Source organism: Urocampus carinirostris, chromosome 12, assembly GCF_059441175.1.
Source record: "Urocampus carinirostris isolate Australia breed hairy pipefish chromosome 12, RoL_Ucar_1.0, whole genome shotgun sequence".
Taxonomy (NCBI): Eukaryota; Metazoa; Chordata; class Actinopteri; order Syngnathiformes; family Syngnathidae; genus Urocampus; species Urocampus carinirostris.
Genome location: NC_142360.1, coordinates 2,789,615 through 2,810,878, shown reverse-complemented (window position 1 = coordinate 2,810,878; position 21,264 = coordinate 2,789,615). Strand labels below are relative to the sequence as shown.

The following is a 21,264-nucleotide window of genomic DNA, read 5'->3' as shown; positions in this document are numbered from 1 at the left end:
AGTCAACTAGCGACTATGCATCTGCGCTTGTTCTCATATGGAAGCGGAATGGAGAACTAAGGGTATGTACTGATTTCAGAAGGCTTAATGCAAGAACCATAAAGGATGCCTACCCACTACCGCATCAAGCTGATGCTTTGGCCGCACTTGGGGGAAATGCCTTTTTCTCCACAATGGACCTGACGTCAGGCTACTACAATGTCCCCTTGCACCCTGATGACAAAAAGTACACGGCATTCTCGTCACCATTCGGGCTTCACGAGTACAACCGGCTCCCTCAGGGACTTTGCAACAGCCCAGCAACATTTATGAGGATGATGATGTCGATATTCGGTGATCAGAATTTCATGAGCCTATTATGTTACCTCGACGATCTGATGGTGTTTGCCCCTACAGAGGAAGTTGCACTCCAACGCCTGCAGATGGTGTTTACTCGCCTCAAGGAACACAACCTCAAGCTCGCACCCAAAAAGTGTTTTTTCCTCAGACGGACTGTGAAATTTCTTGGGCATGTCATCAGTGAGGATGGAATTCGGACTGACCCCGAGAAGGTGAGAGCGATAAATGACGTACAAGTCGCTGATCTAATGGAGTCGGATGGCAAGACGCCATGCCCTAGTAAAATCAGATCTTTTCTAGGCATGGTGATGTATTTCCAAAGCTTCATTGAAGCATGTTCTGCGAAGGCAAAACCTCTGTTCAGGCTCACATCTGAATCTGGTGACAAGCATAAGCGCAAGAGAGCCCGCAAGAAAGGTCAAGTGAAGCTGACGCCTGCAGATTGGTCCGATGCATGCCAGAACGCCTTTGAAAAACTGAAGCACGACCTTGTGACAGGTGTCACTCTGGCCCACCCAGATTTTGATGCGCCGTTTATTCTGGCTGTCGACGCATCATTTGATGGGATTGGAGCAGTCCTGTCACAGCTGCCACCTGGTGGAAAAGTAGCCAGACCAGTCGCCTTTGCAAGTAAGACGCTCTCTCGCTCCCAGCTCAACTACCCTGCACACAGGCTCGAATTTCTTGCCTTGAAATGGGCGGTATGTGATAAATTCAGCCATTGGTTGAAAGGAAGACACTTTACCACGTGGACCGACAATAACCCACTGACATACATTTTGACCAAACCAAGACTTGATGCGTGTGAACAGCGGTGGGTAGCGAAGCTAGCTGCATACAATTTTGACCTGAAGTACATTCCCGGCCCAAAGAACATCGTAGCCGACGCTCTGAGCCGTGAGCCATTTGTACGGTCATGTGTGGGTCATCGCCTTGTTACCGAGCCCTATACCTCGCTCTTGGACCAAGTCAACGGGGTGAACAACAGTACTGTGCAAGAGGTGTTCAGAGTATCCAACAATTGTCACGCTGTTGTAGACGAGAGTGCTGGGACATCAGACGAGTCAGTAAAAAGGGCAATTCCATCAGGCTCCAATGGTTCTGTGACATCAGAAGAAGTTGCTGCTGTCCTCAATGCTCAGTCCACTGGTGGCGTGGGTCAAGTGATGGGAACAGATGCCAACTTCAATCTTCTGCAGAAGGGAGATAAGTCAACAGCACTCCCACAGAGTCAGCTAGTTGGTTTACAAGAACAGGACAACACAATAAGCAGAACCATGTACTTTGTGCATAGACACAAGAGACCTACCAGGCGTGAGAGAGCTGTTGAGTCGCCTAGTGTGATGAAACTACTGAAGCATTGGAGCAGACTCACCATACAGAATGGCATGCTCTACAAAATAAGGAAAGATCCTCACATGGCCAAGAAAATCTTCCAGTTTGTGGTGCCTGATTCATTGAAACAGAAAGTCCTTCAAGGTTTACATGACTCAGCAGGTCACCAAGGCCAGAACCGTACTTTGTCTCTGGTGAGGCAAAGATTCTTCTGGAATGGCATGGAACGTGATGTTGTGAATTATGTTAAATCCTGTCAGCGCTGTGTAGTAGGGAAAACACCGGAACCACACAACCGTGCACCACTCAAGAACATAGTCACCTCTGAGCCTATGGAGTTGGTCTGTATAGACTTTTGGACTGCTGAGCAAGAGAACAAGTCTGTAGATTTCCTGGTCGTAACTGATCATTTCTCCAAGATGGCGCATGCCTTCCCTTGCAGGAATCAAACCGCCAAACAAGTTGCTCGCCGTCTGTGCAGGATTTCTTCCTTGTCTATGGTTTCCCACGGCGTATCCACTCTGATCAGGGAGCTAATTTTGAGAGCAAACTGATCAAAGAGCTTCTAGAGATGGCAGGGGTGGAGAAATCCCATACGACTCCGTACCACCCCATGGGAAATGGAATTGCAGAACGATTTAACCGAACATTGGGAGATATGATCAGAACCCTTCCCCCTCAGCCCAAAGCAAAGTGGCCACAAATGCTGCAGCAGCTCACATTCTGCTATAACTGCACAGAGCATGAGACAACAGGGTTTGCACCGTTTTACCTAGTGTTTGGTAGAATCCCTCGTCTCCCTGTCGATGTCATGTTTCAACATGCAAATACCAATGATGCTGTTGTCAGCTATTCTGACTTTGTACGCCATCTGAAGAAAGATCTACATGAAGCTGCTCAGATTGTACAGAGGAATACTCTCAGAGAACAGACTCGCCATGCCAAGCTGTACAACCGTAGGGCCAAAGGATCACCCCTCGTCGTGGGAGACCGGGTGTTGATCGCCAACAGAGGTGTCCCGGGGAAACGCAAAGTTGCAGATAAGTGGGAGTCGACCCCGTATGAAGTCATATCAGTCAAGCCTGATCTCAATGTCTATAGAGTCAAGGATTGTCTGACGGGCAAAGAGAAGGTAGTTCACAGGAATTTGCTGCTCTCTGTTAGCTTCTTGCCCTGTGAGGATGATCTGGCCAGCGAATCTGAACACTCAGGGTGTGACGCTGCTATGCACGGAAGTGATGTATGCCCTGATTTACCTGACGCGGTTGAAGACAGTGATGTCCGTACAGTAAACTGGGTGATACAGGCAGGTGAAGAGCAAGTTCATCCAGAAGTGGAGGATAACTCACTAGACAGCAGATCTGATGCCCAGTCCGACTCTCTCACAGTTGATACATCCAGCCGAGGAAGTCAGCACATCCCCGAACAAGATGTTGACCATACTTCAAGTGACAATACGGAAAGCCCATCACAGTGCTCTGAAAACATGATCCCTTTGGGTATGGGCCTCCCAGACGAGACCCCATTTAACACTGACTATCCGGACGCAGACTCCCCTAATACTGACTGTTTAGACTTGACTGTCCCAGACCTTCAAGCTCAGGTTAATTGTGCTCAACCTGACCGTTATGGTCTTAGGGTCCGCCAGTCCATCAGGCCTCCTAGTCGTCTAATTTGTCAGATGAATGACCAGTTGGTAGGTGACACTCCTCTGTCTGCGATATCTGCTAGTTCCTAATTTAAGTTCAGTAGAGATACACTTTCAGTTTAAGTAACAAAGCTTGAGTAAGAAACAAGAATTGTGCCTATGTGAGCACTTACAACTACAGGAACAATGTTTGATATTTCAGAGATGTAACAGGCATCTTTGAGTCTGTGCTTAGTTAGGAGTTTGATCGCCTCCTTTCTTTTCACACTCCTTTTTTTTGGGAGAGTTTTAGAACTGACATGCACTTCAGTTTGTTCCTTGTAATACTGTACCAGTTTTCGTGTCTTTTTCATCAGTATTTGCCGTTTCGGCTGTGATTTTTTTTTCTGTTTAGTGTAGCACTCCCATATTTAGCAGAATTTCAGGGGGGTGTATGTAACGGGTGTATTAATAACTTTTATTTTATTGAAATTCCTGCTAAAATATGTGTATAGTTTTTGGTAAATGTCCTGCAATGCTGAGTCCAACAGTGCCATCTGCTGGTATGGGGTGGGGTTTGGTTTTGGCTTCTAACATGTGACCAGGAGGCGGGGTTCGTTGTTAGTTTAACCAGAGTACTACAAAGGTAAGACATATCTTTTGGTGCTCCACAAAATAAGTTAATTTTAAACATTATAACCCCAGCTGACAAATCTCTCACCATGCATAGTAATGTGATTGATATTGTCAAGCTGTTTAGGTTTATTCTCGTGTTGTTTCTGTTTTACTAAATATTAATTCCCCTTGTAGAGATCAAAGAGATCAGACCCAGCAGAAAAAGCTAATGTTGTGACTCATCCATTTGCAGGTAAATTGTACCAATTTTTATCTCATTATTGTTTTTATTCCTATTTTCTCATGTACATAAAAAAAGGATGATGTTGGTTAAAATTCAGAGCAAAGAAAAACATGTTGAATTCATTGTAAACGTTAAAAATCCACTATACGATCTCTTGTTAAAAGTGTCTTGCTAAAATGTAAAGATTTAAAAATGTATTGTGATATTCTAAAATGTATTTTCTGTAAAGTGAAAAGAAAGCTCTTTGATATGCTTTGTTGTCAGTTTAACCAGAGTACTACAAAGAGATCAAAGAGATCAGACCCAGCAGAAAAAGCTAATGTTGTGACTCATCCATTTGCAGAAACTGTAATAATAAAAACCTCATCATCCAGTCCAGCGTGAATGTGGATCTTTGGTGGGACACGTACACCGCGGTTACATATAAATAAACATGACTTGAATTGTACACACCGTCCTTTTAACATTGTTGTAATAACATAAAACAACACAGGTCACTAGGGGCGGTAAAGAGCAATTTTCGAAGGAAAACAAAAAAGTCCTCAAAGAAGAAGAAATCCAAACACTTCGGCGGTGCAACATGGAGAAAATCTTCAACGAACTCGTAACAGTCATCATTCGATGTCGCCACTGCGACGACAGGTAGCCAGATAAAACGCTTTTTAAAAATCTGTACATTAATCTTTCATACTTAACAATACTGTTATGTAGTCATAATTTTCCCGTCAGTTTTTTTGACAGATGTCAGGTGTGATAAAATTGCTTCATAAATGTGGTAAAAAGCGATTTTTTGGTGGTTTATTATTTCAGTAAAGCCGATCTTCGTGTTTATATCGAGCTGCTGTCAAGTGGAAGTGCTGTTCGCAAACACGTAAGTGTGAAATTAATTTTAAATTAAAATATTCGGTTTGAAAGTATTCGCTTCGATGTTTGTGGTTGTTCCGATAACCACGCAAATTAAGTGAATTTCCTTTTGGAAATATTGTTGTTCCCATGATTATTACGTTTTGCTTCTCGCTTTAGCATCATGGGAATCCAACCTACGACCCTTTTTAAATCATGCAGCCATCATTGTTATGCGAGATGCTTGTCGGATCCTCCACCAAGTCAAGTCATGTTTATTTGTATAGACCTTAATCACAAAGAGTCTCAAAGGGCTGCACAGATTGAAAGACTGTTGCAAACTATTATTACAGACTATTGTGACATCATCCCCTCATTTGAGACTGGGAGGTCGGTGGTTCGCGCCCCGGCCGAGTCATTCCTAAGACTTAAAAAGTGGTCGGCGGCGCCCTCTGTTGGCTGCGGCTGCATCGGCTCGCTACAACGGGTCAGGTGCAATCGACATTTCGTTCTGTGTACATTGTTACACAGAATGACAATACAAGGAAATTATTATTATTATTATTATCTAAACCCAACATGAGGGCAAATAATACACCAGTGTTCATTTTACCTCTGAAAAGTGATGGGTCCCGGGACTCGCATGCTCAAAAATCTATGGGTCCCAACAGAGATCTATGGGTCCCCAGAATTTAGTGTTATCGAGGTTGAAATTGTAAATCGTGACAAATATACAATAAAAATCTATTTATTCATTCAGTTTGAATCATCACAGTTTATTGGTAATACAAATCAGTTATCACTTCAGATTTTTCAGTTCACAAAAATATTGTACATCATACAAAATACTATTGCTGACATTATTAATCCATATTTTCATTCAGTTTTAATTATCAGTTAATTGGTAATATAAAGCAGTTATCACTTGTAATGCTTTTTCAAGGTCCAATCCATTGTCATCCTCATAGTATAACCAGGAATATAATTTAGTCCATTTTGGCAGAAAAGTCCTTTTCTTGCTAGGAGTATTCTTTTGTTTATTTTCTTTTTTCGAATCGTTTGCTTGGACACACGTGTTTTTCTTGCCTCCGCGATCTTTCAAAGAATTTCCATACCTTTCAACCTCCACGGCTCCATGCCCTTACTAAATGTTGTATTTTCCCTTACAAAATAATCTTACACCATATTTTTTTTCAAACGTGTTTATTTATGTAGTTTAACATGTTATATTGTACATGTGTTTCGTTATATCATATATATGGTTAATAAACCTTTTGTAGTGAGATACTGAGTTGCTCGACATGAGGTTTATTGCAGAAAAGGTTCAAAAATTAAGTAGCTTGGACGTTCACTGCAAAAGTAAAAAATACATGCAAATATAATTAAGTAGAATAATACATTTTCTTATTCAAATTATTAATTCATTTTTCTGCATCAAATTATTGCTGGTAATATGCTGATTAAAGGGATAACCACAAACCTGTCTTTTTTTCATTTCCTCCTTTTATACTTCCTTTTTTTCTTAACTTCTTAATACAACATAATTCGTAATATCTATCATCAGAGCAAGTGAGCCATTTGAGAGCCGGCTCTCTTTAATTAGTTGAGCCAAAAAAGCCGGTTCTCTAAAAAAAGACGGACTTCCTTTCAATACACAACTCGAACTCGTTTGACTTGATTGATTTGCCATTTCGTGATAGTCTGACACTGAAGAAATTACCAATTTTGTTTTGATTTTCACCTTCCCTCGACAACAACCACCACAACATCTACGTGATCTTGAAGCAACAAGATCTCGTTTGCCGAGATCAGTGTGCAGACGAAAACTCGAACCGCGAGACGAAAACAACAATGGCGGATCTTCCTGACGAAAAGTTTGGAGTGCAGTAAATCTTTGTTAAAAAAAAGTAATCTGGTAGTAATGACAATTTTGTGTTAAAAAAGTTGCGTCCTGGGTATGCACATTGATTTGAAACTATGCGTCCCCAGCAAAAATGATGCGTCTAGGACGCAGGGATGCGGGCAAACGCAAAGACTGATACAAAGATATTGTCAACATAAAATATAGGTTATTCATATGCTATAGAATAGAAGTGTGTTTTAAGCTTGGATTTAAACATTTCCACTGAGGTTGCAGATCGAATCCCTGGGGGAAGCGGATTCCATAGCACCGGAGCTCGAATGGAGAACGCTCTCGAAACTGCGGATCTTTTCCTGGCTCTTGGAATCACTAGTATACCAGCATTTTCAGAGCGAAGGCTCCGGACCGGGACATAGCGGGAAATTAAATCTGAAAGATATGAGGGAGCAAGTCCTTGCATGACTTTTTATACTACAAAAAGAACCTTAAAATCACATCTTAAGCTAACAGGGAGCCAATGCAGGTGAGCTAAAATCAGGGTAATGTGATCAAACTTTCTTGTCTTAGTCAAAAGCCTCGCTGCAACATTTTGTACCAGCTCAAGGCTCTTGATTTTGGATTTCGGGAGACCGGAGAGTAGTGCATTACAGCAATCGAAACGGGAGGTAACGAACGCGTGAATTATAAACTCCGCATCTGACTGAGACAGCATAGGGTGAATTTTACCAACGCTGCGAAGATGGAAAAAAGCTGTTTTAGTATTATTCTTAACGTTTGTTTGAAAGGACACCTATGACAACTACATTTTTGACTGAGTCACTCTGGGTGATATTACATTTGACAATGTACAGAGCAGTTTTTGAGAACAAGTCACGGCATTTAGATGGACCAATAACTAACATTTTGGTAGTTTCAGAGTTAAGGCTCAAGAAGTTGAGTGACAACCATTCTTTTATCTCAGTGAGGCAGGCCTCCAAATTTCCGTAGTTAAGTGTGGCAGATTCCTCCTTCGAAGGATATAGTTGAGTGTCATCTGCGTAGCAATGGAAACTGATATTATACTTCCGAATAATATGAACTAATGGAAGCATATAAATGTTGAAAAGAAGGGGGCCAACTACTGAACCTTGCGAAACCCACAGGTAACACTAAAAGGCTCAGATTATTTAACAGTGCATCCTATCTGAGAGATAGGATCTGAACCATAAGAGGACGGTTCCTGAGAGACCAATCCATTTTTCCAACCGTTCTAGTGAGATATTATGGTCCACTGTCTCAAAAGCAGCACTAAGGTCCAGCAGCAGCAAGAGTGATGTAGCCCCGGAGTCCATTGCCATTAGAAAATCATTGGTTACCTTAATCAGGGCTGTCTCAGTAGAGTGGTTAGCCCTGATTCTTGATTGTATTGATTTAAAAAGATTGTTCTCGTATATAAGATCATTCAGCTACTGTGCCACAACTTTTTCAAGTACTTTAGAAAGAAACAGTAGGTTTAACACAGGTCTATAATTACATAAGCTTTCTGGATCAAGGTTGGGTCATTTCAGTGTAGGTTTAATAACAGCGGACTTAAAAGCTGCTGAAACTACACCTGAGGAGAGTGATATGTTTATAATATTTAGAATTGAAGGTCCAAGGACCCCAAAAAGACCTTTTATTCAGTGAACCCGTAAGCGGGTCAAACAGGCAAGTAGTTTAAGATTATCAAGTGACAGATCTCTTAATTGGGAAAAAAAATCCCAGGACAGTCACAATGTCGCGCATCTATAGATTTCAGACCTTTAATACATGATGTATTAACATTGTCTTTAGAAATTTCTTCCCGTATGCATTGAATCTTCTTTTTAAAGAAGACAACAAAGTCATGGGCTGGATGGGTAGAACAATCTGGAATAATTTGTTGCCTCGTTAGCGATGCTACAGTGTCGAAAATGATTTTGGGGTTATTCTTTTGTGGGTCAATCACCTTCAAAAAATAGGCTGATTTTGCAGAGACATGGTCTGATTTATACTTTAACAAGCTGTCACACCAGGTTTGACAGAAAACCTCGAGCTCGGTCGCGCGCCATTTTCTTTCAGATTTCCTTCAGTCTTGTTTAAGCGATCTAGTTTCATCAGTAAACCAAGGCGTGCGTCTTTTAGGTCCTTATTTAAGCTGTAGGGGCGCTACGGAATCCAGGACACTAGCCAGGGTAGCAGTAAACTCATTCATGAGTGAGTCAATAGAGCCTTTATATAAAGGAAATGACGCAACTCCTCCTGTAAGAAGATCGGAGAGCTCAGAAACCATGCCAGTGCTTATATTGTCTGCTAAATCCTTGAGTTTTTTTAATACAGCATTTAGCCAGCACCTCAAATGTAACTAAATAATGATCAGAAACAACGGTCGTGCACGGTAACACCGTCACGTTTGAGGTCGAAACTTCTCGAGTCAGAACCAAGTCTAGCATTTTCCGTTTTTTAGTCGGCAAATCAATCAGTTGATTAAAACAAAATGTATCAATTAGAGACTGAAACGCAACAGTAAGTGAACTGAGTGGGGAGTTCATATGAATGATAAATAGAATAGAATATACCTTTTATTGTCATTGTTACAAAATGGGTTGAACATATTGTGACAACGAAATTGGGCGTGGCACTCCATTTTCACATTTAACGGTGTGGATAAAAGAAAATTAAAAAGATAAAGGAACAAAGAAGATAAGGTTATAATTTACACAATATAAAGGAACAAAGAAGATAAAGGTTACAATTTACACAAGAAATGTGGGCATATAGAATGTTACATACAGTTTTGGGATCCTATTAGTGCAATATGGGGTAGTGCAAAAATAGTCAACATTGTGCAAAGTGAGCATAGGCATGAATACAATTTTACATCGGTATGAAGTAGTGTGTTTGCAAGAGTTTCAGATTTTTGTGCGGTGTGCGTTAGGGGTGGTAATGGCTCTGGGGAAGAAACTGTCTCTGAGTCTGTTTGTTTTTGTTTCATGCGACCTGTAGTGCCTGCCGGAAGGCAGCAGTTCAAAGAGGTGGTGGCCGGGGTGAGAAAAGTCCTTGATGATGTTTTCTGCTCTGCTGAGGTAGCAGGAGCAGGCAATTTCCTCCAGACTGGGTAGAGAGCAACCAACGATTCTCTGGGCTGCGTTGATGACCCTCTGAAGTGTTTTCCTGTCTGCTGCCGTGCACCCAGCATGCAACACTGTAATGCACCCAGCATGCAACACTGTAATGCAGTATGTTAGAATGCTCTCCACTGTGGGTTTGTAAAAGGACACCAGCAGCTGCTGTTTCAGATGATTTTTCTTGAGGACTCTCAGGAAATGCAGTCGCTGCTGTGCACACCCAGGAATTTGAAAGAATGGACTCTCTCCACAGTGTTTCCTTTTATAATGAGTGGTGCTGGGTTCCTGCCTTTCCTCCTGAAGTCCAGTATGAGTTCCTTTGTTTTTGTGGTGTTCAGTATGAGGGGTTTTTTCGAACACCACGTTGTTTGTGACTCCACCTCATCTCTGTACGCCGCCTCATCCCCTTCAGAGATGAGGTCTACCAAGGTGGTATCGTCGGCATACTTAACAATTGTGTTTGTGAGGTGGGTCGGTGAGCAGTCGGATGTCTAGAGGGTGAAAAGCAGGGGGCTCAGTACACAACCTTAGGGGGAGCCAGTGATCAGTGTTAGGGTGGGAGAGACGTGGTTGCAGTTTCACGGACTATGGGTGGTTTGAAAGGAAGTCTATTATCCAGTGGCAGATTGAGGGAGAGAGTCCTAGGTGAGAGAGTTTCTCCACCAGGATCTCCGGGATAATGGTGTTGAAAGCCGAGCTGAAGTCCAGAAAGAGCATTCTGACGTCGTTCCCCTGGTGGTCCAGGTGTGTGAAGTACTGTGTTTATGGCGTCGTCAGTGGAGTGGTTTTCCCTGTAGGCAAACTGGTAGGGGTCCAGTGTGGGTGGCAGGGAGTCCTTGATGTGCTGGAAAGTCCCCCATAATTATTAATTTGTCTGCATAGGTTACTAGGTCAAACAGTCCAGAGAATTCATCCAAGAAAACTGTGTATGGTCCTGGTGCGCGACAGTTACTATATAAATTGACATTAAAGAGGACCGCATAACAAAGAAAAATGAACTAAGAACAATGACGGCCGGGTAATTAATAAAAAGTGGGCTAGAGACAAGCGCTCCTCTTTACGAATGGGCTGGGCCAGTCTTCAATACCTGCGGGTCGGGTAATGTCAGGCTGGAGTATTTAGGCCTGGTCTTACCTCTACCCAGGGCTCTGTTTGGAAAAGGCTTCTAGGAATAACTTCTTTTTTTTTGTTTTGCTCTTCAGGACCTCGTGGTGAGATTAACCAATGATGCCGAGCCTCATTTTTTCTTCAGCCTGACGATATCAGAGGAAGACTTTCAAAGGTCCGCCGAAGTGGACGTGAGCACATTTTACTCCGAAATCCTGCCTTTTTATATTTTTTTTATCATCTTTCGGTAGTCTGAAAGCCCAGCAGTCGCTTCTGATTGAGTTTGCGTGCTTCCCCGAGATGCTGAAGGACCTTCTTCGCCAGTGTCAGTCGGAGCAGAATCACAACCCTCCAAAGTACTTTCTCCCACTACACGCTTTCTTTCGTGTGTGTCATGTTGTGTACTCTATGCACTGTTTTGTTCTGTGTTTTTGGTGCTTTCAATGGAACTTTGCTCTTATGGTCTCACTGTCATTCAGGGCGCTTGAAATCTTGTTGTATTTTCCAGGATTGAGAAGTGCTTGAATTTTGGGTGAAGTGCTTGTACATTCTTGAAATTGTTGCTATGTCTGAAACAAGTCTGCTCAAAAATGACGCTGGACACTACACTATGGTGTTTTAGCTTTGCCGTTGCATTTCTTCCCTCTTGATTGACGGCAGCTGGCATTAGTTTATATGGCATTGACCTATGAAGTGTTGGCACCCTCTACCAGTCGCATTCAATATAGGTGCATGCTTCACCTATCCAGGGCACTATGAAACGTATTGTTAATGTGAGTATTACGAATCGATTTTGGGCAATTATTGTGGGCGATGGGAAAATATTAAGGTTGCGATTCCTTATGGTAAATTGTCATGGGAAGAACTTCTTGTAACTTAAAAATCGTCATTTTACCCAACACTTATTTTGGGGGAGATTTGTCTCATAAATCTTTACACGTGTATTATTTAGATCAATTACTGTAGTCACGATTTATTTAAGACCTAAAAATCACAAGTCTTATAAATCCACATTAAGACAAAAAAAATTCCTATTTAACGCGTTGTTCTATTTGTGGATCTGCAAAATAGATGATTCTCACTGGATTTCTTTTAATGGTACTGGAGAAATTGGAAACTTGGCTTTGAAGGGCCATAAAAAGTGTTTGAATTTGTCCATGGAAAAAGTACAAACGCTGATTATATTTCATGGTCTGTTCGTCATGGCAATCTCATTGTTCTATCCATGTGTTGGAATGATTCTTACATTATCTCATTTCCATGTTTTAATTAGTTAGAACCATGTTGTATTACTACAAGTTCCACGTTGCCCTCTTACATGTTTTTTTCATTAAGATTTAGTTAATGTTCTAGAATATCCTTTGTTGTTTTTCTATGCTTTTGTTATGTTTTGAGTTCATGTAACGTCCTGCATTTCTTTTCGTTCCAGTTTTTCATTGAGTTAGAGCAAGCTAGCGTGCCTGCATTATGCTTAATGGTTATGTTGTCATGGATTATATTTATCACCCTTCGTTGTTCTGTCCATTCGAGGGAATGTTTTTTGTTGTCTCCTTTAATATTTCCGTCTGTTAGAGCTGGTTTGTGTTGGAAAATGATCTAGTTGTACTAACCCCCTTTTTAGTGTGTTCCCAGCATCTACTCTCATGTTTTGTTCACTCCTAACTCTGTTCCTTTCGTGTTTTGTTAGGTTAGAGCTAGTTAGTGTTCCAACGTGTCCTGTGTTTACTTTTTTTTGCTGTTTTTGTTTCTGCTATTTAGTGTGCCTTCAATACATTTCTTGGTCTTGTCGTCATGGCAGTCTCATTGTTCTGTTAACAGGGACGTGGGAATGTTTTATTTCTTTCTTTCAGGTTTTTTTGCTTAGACGTAGTATTTGTTTGAACATTGTGTACCGGTGATATTTCTACCTATGTGTGAGTGTTCCTCTTTCTTGTTTTGTTCACTTAAAACCAATTGGTATTCCACCATATTCTACGTTGTCATCCTTTCATGTTTTGTTCGTTTAGATCTAGTTTGTGTTCTAACACACCATGTCATAAAAGTGAGTACACCCCTCTCATTTTTGCTGAGATTTTATTTTGGTGTTTTATAGAACATTACTGAAGAAACATAGCTTTATCACAATTAAAAGAAGTTGGTCAACAAAAGCCATGGCTTACTGTAGATATTCTGTAGTGTGATTAGACAAAGATTATTTTCTTTTGGGTCAGATGGTCTGAAGCATTTCAGGCGGCAATCAGGTGAGGAACATGTTTCTGTCGTGCCTAAAGCCAAGCATGGTGTTGGGAATGTCTTAGTTTGGGGATGCATGAGTGCAACTGGAATTTGAGAGTTGCAGATCATTGAAATGAAATGAAATGAAATGTTTGTTTATTGAGGGTATTGTTGGATACGTTAATCAAAACATGACACAAAAAAAACTAATGCTGTGAGTGAGCATGGCCAAATATGGTCACCTTACGCCCCCTCCCCTAAGAAAATTTGACAAATCTATTTCTGCCAACCTTTGCTTAAAGGTTTGCGCCGTATTTGCACTAATAACCCGGTCAGGCAAAAAAATTCCAAATTTTTGGTATCCTGAAAGAAATAAAGTTTCCATGCAAGTTGCTGGTAGGTCTAGGCACCTGTAACTTATATCTGTGACTACGTAAACAATCAACACGACAGAAAAAAGTGATCAAAAGGCACATCGATCATTCCATGCAGTACTTTGAACACAAAAATTAAATCGAATCGAATTCTGCGGAGGTCCAAAAAGTCCAAGTTCAGTCTTTGTAGTCTTTCCGGATATGACAAGTTGTGCATCCCAGGTATCCGCTTCGTATACCGACGTTGAACTCATTTCAGTAGGTTAATGTCCTTGAGTAAGTAAGGGTTCCACACAACGCTATTATATTCTAACCCGGGTCTAACATAAACGCAAAACATTCGAACTAAGAATGCCGGGTTCTTGTTGTAAAAGTGTCTGTAAATGTTTGATGCTATGTTATTTGCTTCAAACATTTTCTGAAAGGGCTAAGTGTAAAAGGGATAGACTGGCTAAGCATATCCCCAGATCTATATCCAATAGAACATCTTTGGGGCATCCTCAAGTGAAAGTGGAGAAGCTCGAGATCTCAAATATCCCCCTGTCATGTCACGGAGGAGTAGAAGAGTATTGGCAAATATTTTGACGGGAAAAGAAATTTACACTGCGATATAAGCTTTACACAGACCACCTTTCATTGTGTCAAACCGATGTTTCTTCAGTGTTGTTCAATTAAACCCAATCATGAAATCTCTGCAGAAATGTGAGTGGCATACTCACTTTTGGAACATACTGTATCATGCATTTTATTTTTTCTATGTTTTGTTCAGTTGCATAAAATTAGTGTTTCACAATTTATTTAATTTTCTGGTCCTCATGGCATACCCTTTGTTGTTTTGTTTCTACGTTTATGGACATCTTTGGTTCATGACATTATGGAGATAGACCTCCTGAGGTTTGTCCTGCATAAACAGACTTGCCTATTCAAAGTGAACAAAAGTCAACTTTATATTTCAACAAGTCAATTTTGTGACTTCAACTACAGGTTCCAGTTGGTGCTGTCATGTGATTCACCATCTCTGGAAGGCCCCGCCTGCCTCACTGTGAAGGAGATCAGCACCTACAGGCAAATGGACCACCTCTCTCTCAAGCTCACGCCAGGCTCGGACAAAAATGTCACTGACTACCTGGCAGCCTGTCTGGCTACTCTCAAGGTGAACACGCTGAAAATAGTTATTTAATTATTTAAAATTTAGATTTCTGATTACAATGAAGTCAAATCTATTGAAAAGTGTAATTTTCGGAAATCGAAGCATTTTCCAACTCAAAATACTCTTTCCGTATATCGTTGATTTATGTTGAGACTATGGAAGATTAGACCTCAAAAAATATTTATTTAACTCTATGTTGGTCTTTCAGGCTGAGAAGGAAGCACTGGAGGTTGAATTTCAAAAGACTGAAGAAGATCTCAGGAGGCGGCTAAAAAACGTTGAACAGGTTTGTTTCTTTACCTCCACACTGTTGCAGTTTTGTTTACTTTTTTTTTTGATCAAAACATTGACTATGTTTACATGCAGGCAATAATCCGGTTGAAAAAAATATATTAGATTTCTGAAACAATCCAAACGAATAGTTTACATGTCTAGAGATGACCAAATAACCTCGTATACATGGTTTTGCTAATATTCCAATTACAAGCGGGAGCGGCGTCATGACGCGAAGAGAAGTTGCTAAACTTAAACATTAAATAAAAAAGATTTTCTTCATGTCACTCACCAATTTCAACCAAATTACTGTGCTTGTTTGCTCCGAAAGTGCTTCATTACTGCATTTCATGTGTTTACAAGATGTGCTTGTATGTGGTTAGCTACAAGCATTGACTGGCACTATAAATCGATAGATACAACTGTGGCATTTTCGCCATGGTTACAGAAAATAAAATTAGTTAGTTGGAGTTTGCATTTATCATATGTCTATGTATTAAAAGTCCCACAGTGCTTTGCAACATAAAAGTATTCTAGAAGAGGGGAATGGACACTGTCAAAGTTAATTCAACTGCAATCAAAATCAGCAGATCAAAAGCATTTGTGGCTGGGGTGAGAGGAGTCCATTAATGTATTTGCAAATTCTTAAACATGGAAAATTTGAGAAAATAGTACATGGTTTTTCCATGAAATCTCTCTATCTCTCTATATATAGATATATATATTCATTGTCATTATTTTTTGAGATAATGGATTTTAAAGACTGCCCGTCTTTGTCATTTTGGGCTGTGATGTCACTGGAGGAATACCAGCACCCTAGCGATCCCCCGCCATATCGTTTTATGTGTCAATTATTCAAAGAGGTTGTGAGTGTTTTAAGCAAAGTTCATGATGGTTTCTGTGGAGAATGCCTTGGTGTCGTCGCATGTGGATGCAGAAATGGTACAACAAAGGGCCAAAAAGAGCTAAATTGCAAAATGAGACAGGGGGGCTACTGGGACTGATCAACGAATGGCGGCACCTGCCTCCGCAGAAAAACGCAAGGTGGCCGACCAAAAAAACACTGTGTGCAGCCAGGCTAACCAGGAACCAGCAACAATTACGGTAACGTCTGCGTCGATAAAAGCAAAGCTGGTCAGTAATAATCTAAGGGATACGGTAAAACCAGCACTAAGGCCAGGCTAGCCGGCCAAACAACACACAGTGTCAGCTAGCAAGCGCCAACTGGAATCAAATAAAACGGAAAAGCCTTCAGCTGCCCAGACGCTGACAAGGAGCTAGCCAGACAAAATCAGACAAAAAGCCGCAATTGAGTACCTAAAAGGACGTAAAACACGTGTTGTAATGGCAGAGGTTAAACTTAACCCACGCAGCTTTTGGGGGTTGTCGCACTCAACTCCGACAAAACAGTCACAAGGCCTTTCCAATTTCTCAAGCAGAAATGTGCAGTATGCAATTACCTAGAATAATGTCTGCTCTGCTGTGGTGGGCAAGAGCCAACAATGTTCTCCAGACTGGGCACTCCATGACTTTCTGGTCTGTGTTGATGACCCTCAGCAAGGTCTGCTGCCAGAGAACTTTCAAGTTCAAATTTTAGTCATGTTTTTGCCAGACGCTATCTGAGAAGCTGAAGGAGGTGGATCGTCTGCGTTCAGAAAAGAGCTTTGAGAGCAGCTCGCTTCGCAGCAGTCATGCTGACGAGTTGCGGTCCGAGCGGGAGAAGGCGGAAGAGGTAAGGCTCAGCTCCTCGTTTTTGAAAGCCCCCAGTGATGACTAAGTGACAACAATAGTGTGGCCGCAGGTGCAAGAACGGCTGAGGCAGGAGGCACGTCAGCAGCTTCAGGACTTGGAGCGAACTCACCAGCAAAGGAACCTGCAGATGCAAACTTGCATTGCAGAACTGGAGACCTCCTGCAGGGAGATGACCAAGCGCAATGACAAAAACGAGGCCACAATCAGGGAACTCACATCCAAGCTGGCAGGTGCCGAAGAGGTGAGATCGCCGTTTCTTCAGATTCAGTTCTTCGAAAATGAGGCTCAATCCCAATACTTTCTGTTTCCCCTCCTATTTTTGTCTTTTCTTGCCAACTTTATTGCTATAGAAAAGAGAAAGATTCTGCTATGAATCTTACCATGTCCTGATTTCGAGCCTTGTTTTGTTGTGACCAAATATATGCGAAATTGTGATTCTGTTACGAGTACGAAAAATAAACATTATAGTTTAACTTGCGCAAGAAAAATGTTTGAGGACTGCGTTAAGGACTGTTGTTAAGATGTCCTTTGCGGGTTGGTTGAATTTCGGGTGAGGAGAAAGTTGGCTAAATCAAAGCAAGGAGATAAACTGCCTCTCCAGAAGCTTTTTATTGGCAAAATATATTCTAGAGCCCAGGTAAGTCAACATAGTATTTGAGGCAACGTATTATCACTTTGCTGGAGAGAAATATCAAGTTGTATATAACATTAACATATCTTACGTTAGGCTAATGTTAGCTCTTGTTAGCGTTCTACATCAAGTTACTTTGTTTACAGAGAGTTCAGTGGCCTGTTATGTGCTAGTTTTTGTACTTTGGTAATTATACCTGAGTGAAAAAAATAGCTAGGTTAACATGGAGCTTTAGATGAATAAAAGTTAGTACCAATAAAGAAGCTTATTTTACAAGTCTTGTCAAATTAGGTTAGTTAATTAAGGGTAAATCACATGTCTTACTCTGCAGTGCATGCATAATGCTGATCCTCTATCTCATCAAAGATGTTAATAGAATAGAATAGAATACGCGTTTATTGTCATTGTTACAACATGGGATATATTATAACAACAAAATTGGACGACTCCAGTTCCACATTTTACAATGAGGATAATAAAACAAAGAGATAAAGGAACAAAGAACACGTTTTAACTGTCTTTGTTGTCTTTGTTGTAAATAGGCTCATCTTCCTCAGGAGGGGGGGTGAGGGACAAACAGAAATGATGGATCAAACTTGATGTTTGATCTTATAGTGCACACAGTCCAATGTATTTTCCCAAATTGCTCAGTCCACGTATTGAATGGATTTGGGGAGTACAGTCCATAAACATGCCCGATTAAAGTCGCCGGCGAGGACAAAAGCTCCGTTGGGGTGTGCAAGCTACTGTTTATTGATAGCAGCGTGCAGGAGATTTAGCGCTATGCTAACGTTAGCATAAACAGCAAGCACAATGACCACAGTTAGCGCTCCCAGTAGATAGAAGTGTCTGCACGATACTGGTAGAAACTGCATATTGAGTGTGCAGTGTGTGTCAATGATTCGGCTGTTATTGTAGCGCGGAGTCTCCAACCCCTGTTTTTACCGGAGTCTCCGTCTCGTTCGTGCCGGTGAAGCGTGCGTCTTGCTAGTTGTAATTTGGCGTCGGGGAAAGCTAAGACTCCGTGATGACAAAAATACTCCAATTCCGGATGTTGTTGGTGGCGATCCGCAGCTCGAATTCACTCATTGTGGACGATGGATCTGGCGTTGGTTAGGAGCATGCTTGGGAGCGCTGGTCTGTGTGGTCGCCTTCTTAGCCAGACCCGACAGGCAGCCTTTTTCTTTTGCTCCGTCGTTGTCGGCAGGCAGATCACCCAGGGAGATCCGGTGGTCTCTGTTTTTCCCTCGGGATGTTGTGGATGTTATTGTATATGCGAAGGGAGTCGAAGGGAAAATATGAGGGATAAGGGGACACTGAAAAAAAAAAGACGAACTGGAGCCTGTGAAGCCGCAGCGTTTGCACGCGCCGCCATCATAATGACAATGAGATTAGGTTTATCGCGTTTACATTGTGACCTGTATATTTATGCCTGAAACTGAAGCTTTTCATCAACCTTATCAACAATGAAATCATTAATATAACCTTCCAATTTGAACTAGAAAACCGACACTAAAAATTATAGACGATCCCAGTCACTCTGCTCGCAGGTACTTTGATAACCTGCCGTCAGGTCGCCATCTTTGCTCCATTGTGAGCAAGACTACACGTCTTAAAGAGAGTTTTTACCCTTCCGCTATTCTTATGTTCAACGGGAATTGATTTGGGTTACTATGTATAGTATTATGCCAACAGCATTCCTATATTCTACTCTAGTCTTGTTTTTTACATATTCTTTCTTTAAAACTATTTTATATATTAACCTTGTATTATACACTACAATATATTTTTTACTCTATTCTTTTTATTCTTTTAAATCTATTATATTATCATTATTGAGAGTTCGCGTGTCAAATGATTTCTTGTATATATCATGTTTATGGTTTATACTGGCTGCTATTTTAGAAATGCAAATTAAACTGGTAGCCCCTCGGACTAACATAAAAGTTTCTCTCAGCTTGATAAAGTTTGGTGGCACCTGCTCTATGGTTAGCAGGGGATTCAGACTATCTTACCCTCAGTGTGACTGCTGTTTTCTAGAGTAAGTGGCAAAAATGAAGATGAGGGAGAGTAATGAGATTAAGCCTCATAGACCATATCAAATTGCTTAAAGACTAACTTATGAACAACTCCACTTGTTGGTTCGTACTTCACTGCGTATGAAGGAGTGTAAGCGCGCCAAGCAGGAGGTGGCGTCGCTTAGGCAGGAAAATGCCTCTTTGGACACGGCGGTTCGTGACAAGCAGCGTTTAGCTGCCTGCGTGACCTCTCTGGAGCAGGAAGCCAAAGACTGGGAGCATAAGTTGATGCAAACCAAGGAGATGCTGAAAGCTACGCAGCAGGAAAAGGTTGGTTCTGGTCCACTTCCGAGTACAGAGGTCAAGTCTGATTGAACGACTGATGTAGTTTCCCTCTCTGCAGCAATTCTTGAAGAAAAACGTAGAGAGCAAAAAATCTCAGTTGCGACAACTCCAAGCAGATTTGGATTTCGCGAATGCCGACATCAGGAAGGTTTGTCTCTCAGTCTTAGAACAAAATGTATTCCCCCCAAATTCCTTTAGATTCAAGAAAGAAACACCAAAGTAAAAATTGCCATCCGAAAGGTTTTTAAAAAAAGAACCCTTTAAAAAGAAAGTCCTGACTGGCTGTGTGGGTTTTTTTGTTTTTTTTGTTTTGATGTACACTTCAAGCTAAGCATGGCAAACCTACGGCCTGCCAAAAAAATCTACCGTATTTTCCGCACTATAGGGCGCACCGGGTTGTAGGGCGCACCCCCAAAAAATAGTTTTTGGTCCTATATCTTCCATAGATAAGGCGCACCGGATTATAAGGCGCTACAATGGGAACGTCGACAAAACAGTCAGATGATTCAGTCAAACTGATTACCTCCTTAACATTCCCAAAGCTTGCAAAGAAGCAAATACGTGTCGTAGACACGTGCGGATGCGGTGTCCGTACGATGTCACTTAAATGCGTCATTTCAAATATTATTCGGAAGGTTGAAGTCTTGGGATTCAAGAAATGCCAAACATTTTTATGTTTCTATTTTCTTTTTCCCTCACAACTTTACTGTGCATATGACAATAAACACTTGGAATTGAGTTTAATTCACTCAACTCATCACAGCAACATCAAGATTGTTCTAAAACAAGATACCGGGAAAATATAAAGCCGCATAACTCCATGTCAAGTTCTCACGTTCAAAAATGATACGCAATCATGGTCTTCTTACAACCGTGAGTGAAGTAAATCCAGGAGAGTAGAATATTTACAAATACAGACTAATGAAACCTGTTTCTTTATGGCGCACTTTAGCAAGCTTGCTACGCCATTGCTAAACTCGGCCGATTGCAGGGTTTGTTTTGGCCATCTAGCCAATCCGAGGCTCCGAATAACTTCAGCCAATACCGATCGATTTAACGAATGATTGACACATCTTTTTCGGCCAATTGCAGGGTTTGTTTTGGCCCTCTAGCCAATCCGAGGCTCCGAATAACTTCAGCCAATAGCGATCGATTTAACGGATGATTGACACATTGGTTAGCCAATGAAACACCGGTATATAAATCCCAGCATACACCACGGACTACTCCACGTTCGGGGTAAAATCGAGTCGGCGGCTGTTGAGTAAGTTGCGAGACCTTGCGAATTTAATATTGAGCCATATATAAGGCGCACTGTGTTATAAGGCGCATGGTCAGCTTTTGACAAAAATTAAGACTTTTAGGTGCGCCTTATAGTGCGGAAAATACGGTAAGTTAGAAAAACAGTGAG

The 21,264-nt window shown here is 41.4% G+C and overlaps 1 protein-coding gene across 1 annotated transcript in view; it reads left to right on the top strand.

The window, feature by feature from the left end:
• Positions 1 to 4,613: 4,613 nt before the first annotated feature.
• The window catches only part of sass6 (SAS-6 centriolar assembly protein), a 24,704-nt gene continuing 8,053 nt past the window's right edge, over positions 4,614 to 21,264 (top strand). The window contains exons 1-10 of the mRNA XM_088350572.1: positions 4,614 to 4,802; positions 4,971 to 5,031; positions 11,192 to 11,271; positions 11,348 to 11,452; positions 14,669 to 14,837; positions 15,043 to 15,120; positions 16,720 to 16,839; positions 16,909 to 17,100; positions 19,656 to 19,838; positions 19,912 to 20,001. Coding sequence (XP_088206698.1) covers positions 4,741 to 4,802; positions 4,971 to 5,031; positions 11,192 to 11,271; positions 11,348 to 11,452; positions 14,669 to 14,837; positions 15,043 to 15,120; positions 16,720 to 16,839; positions 16,909 to 17,100; positions 19,656 to 19,838; positions 19,912 to 20,001 — 1,140 coding nt within the window. The 5' untranslated portion in view covers positions 4,614 to 4,740. The remainder of the gene's footprint in view (positions 4,803 to 4,970; positions 5,032 to 11,191; positions 11,272 to 11,347; positions 11,453 to 14,668; positions 14,838 to 15,042; positions 15,121 to 16,719; positions 16,840 to 16,908; positions 17,101 to 19,655; positions 19,839 to 19,911; positions 20,002 to 21,264) is intronic.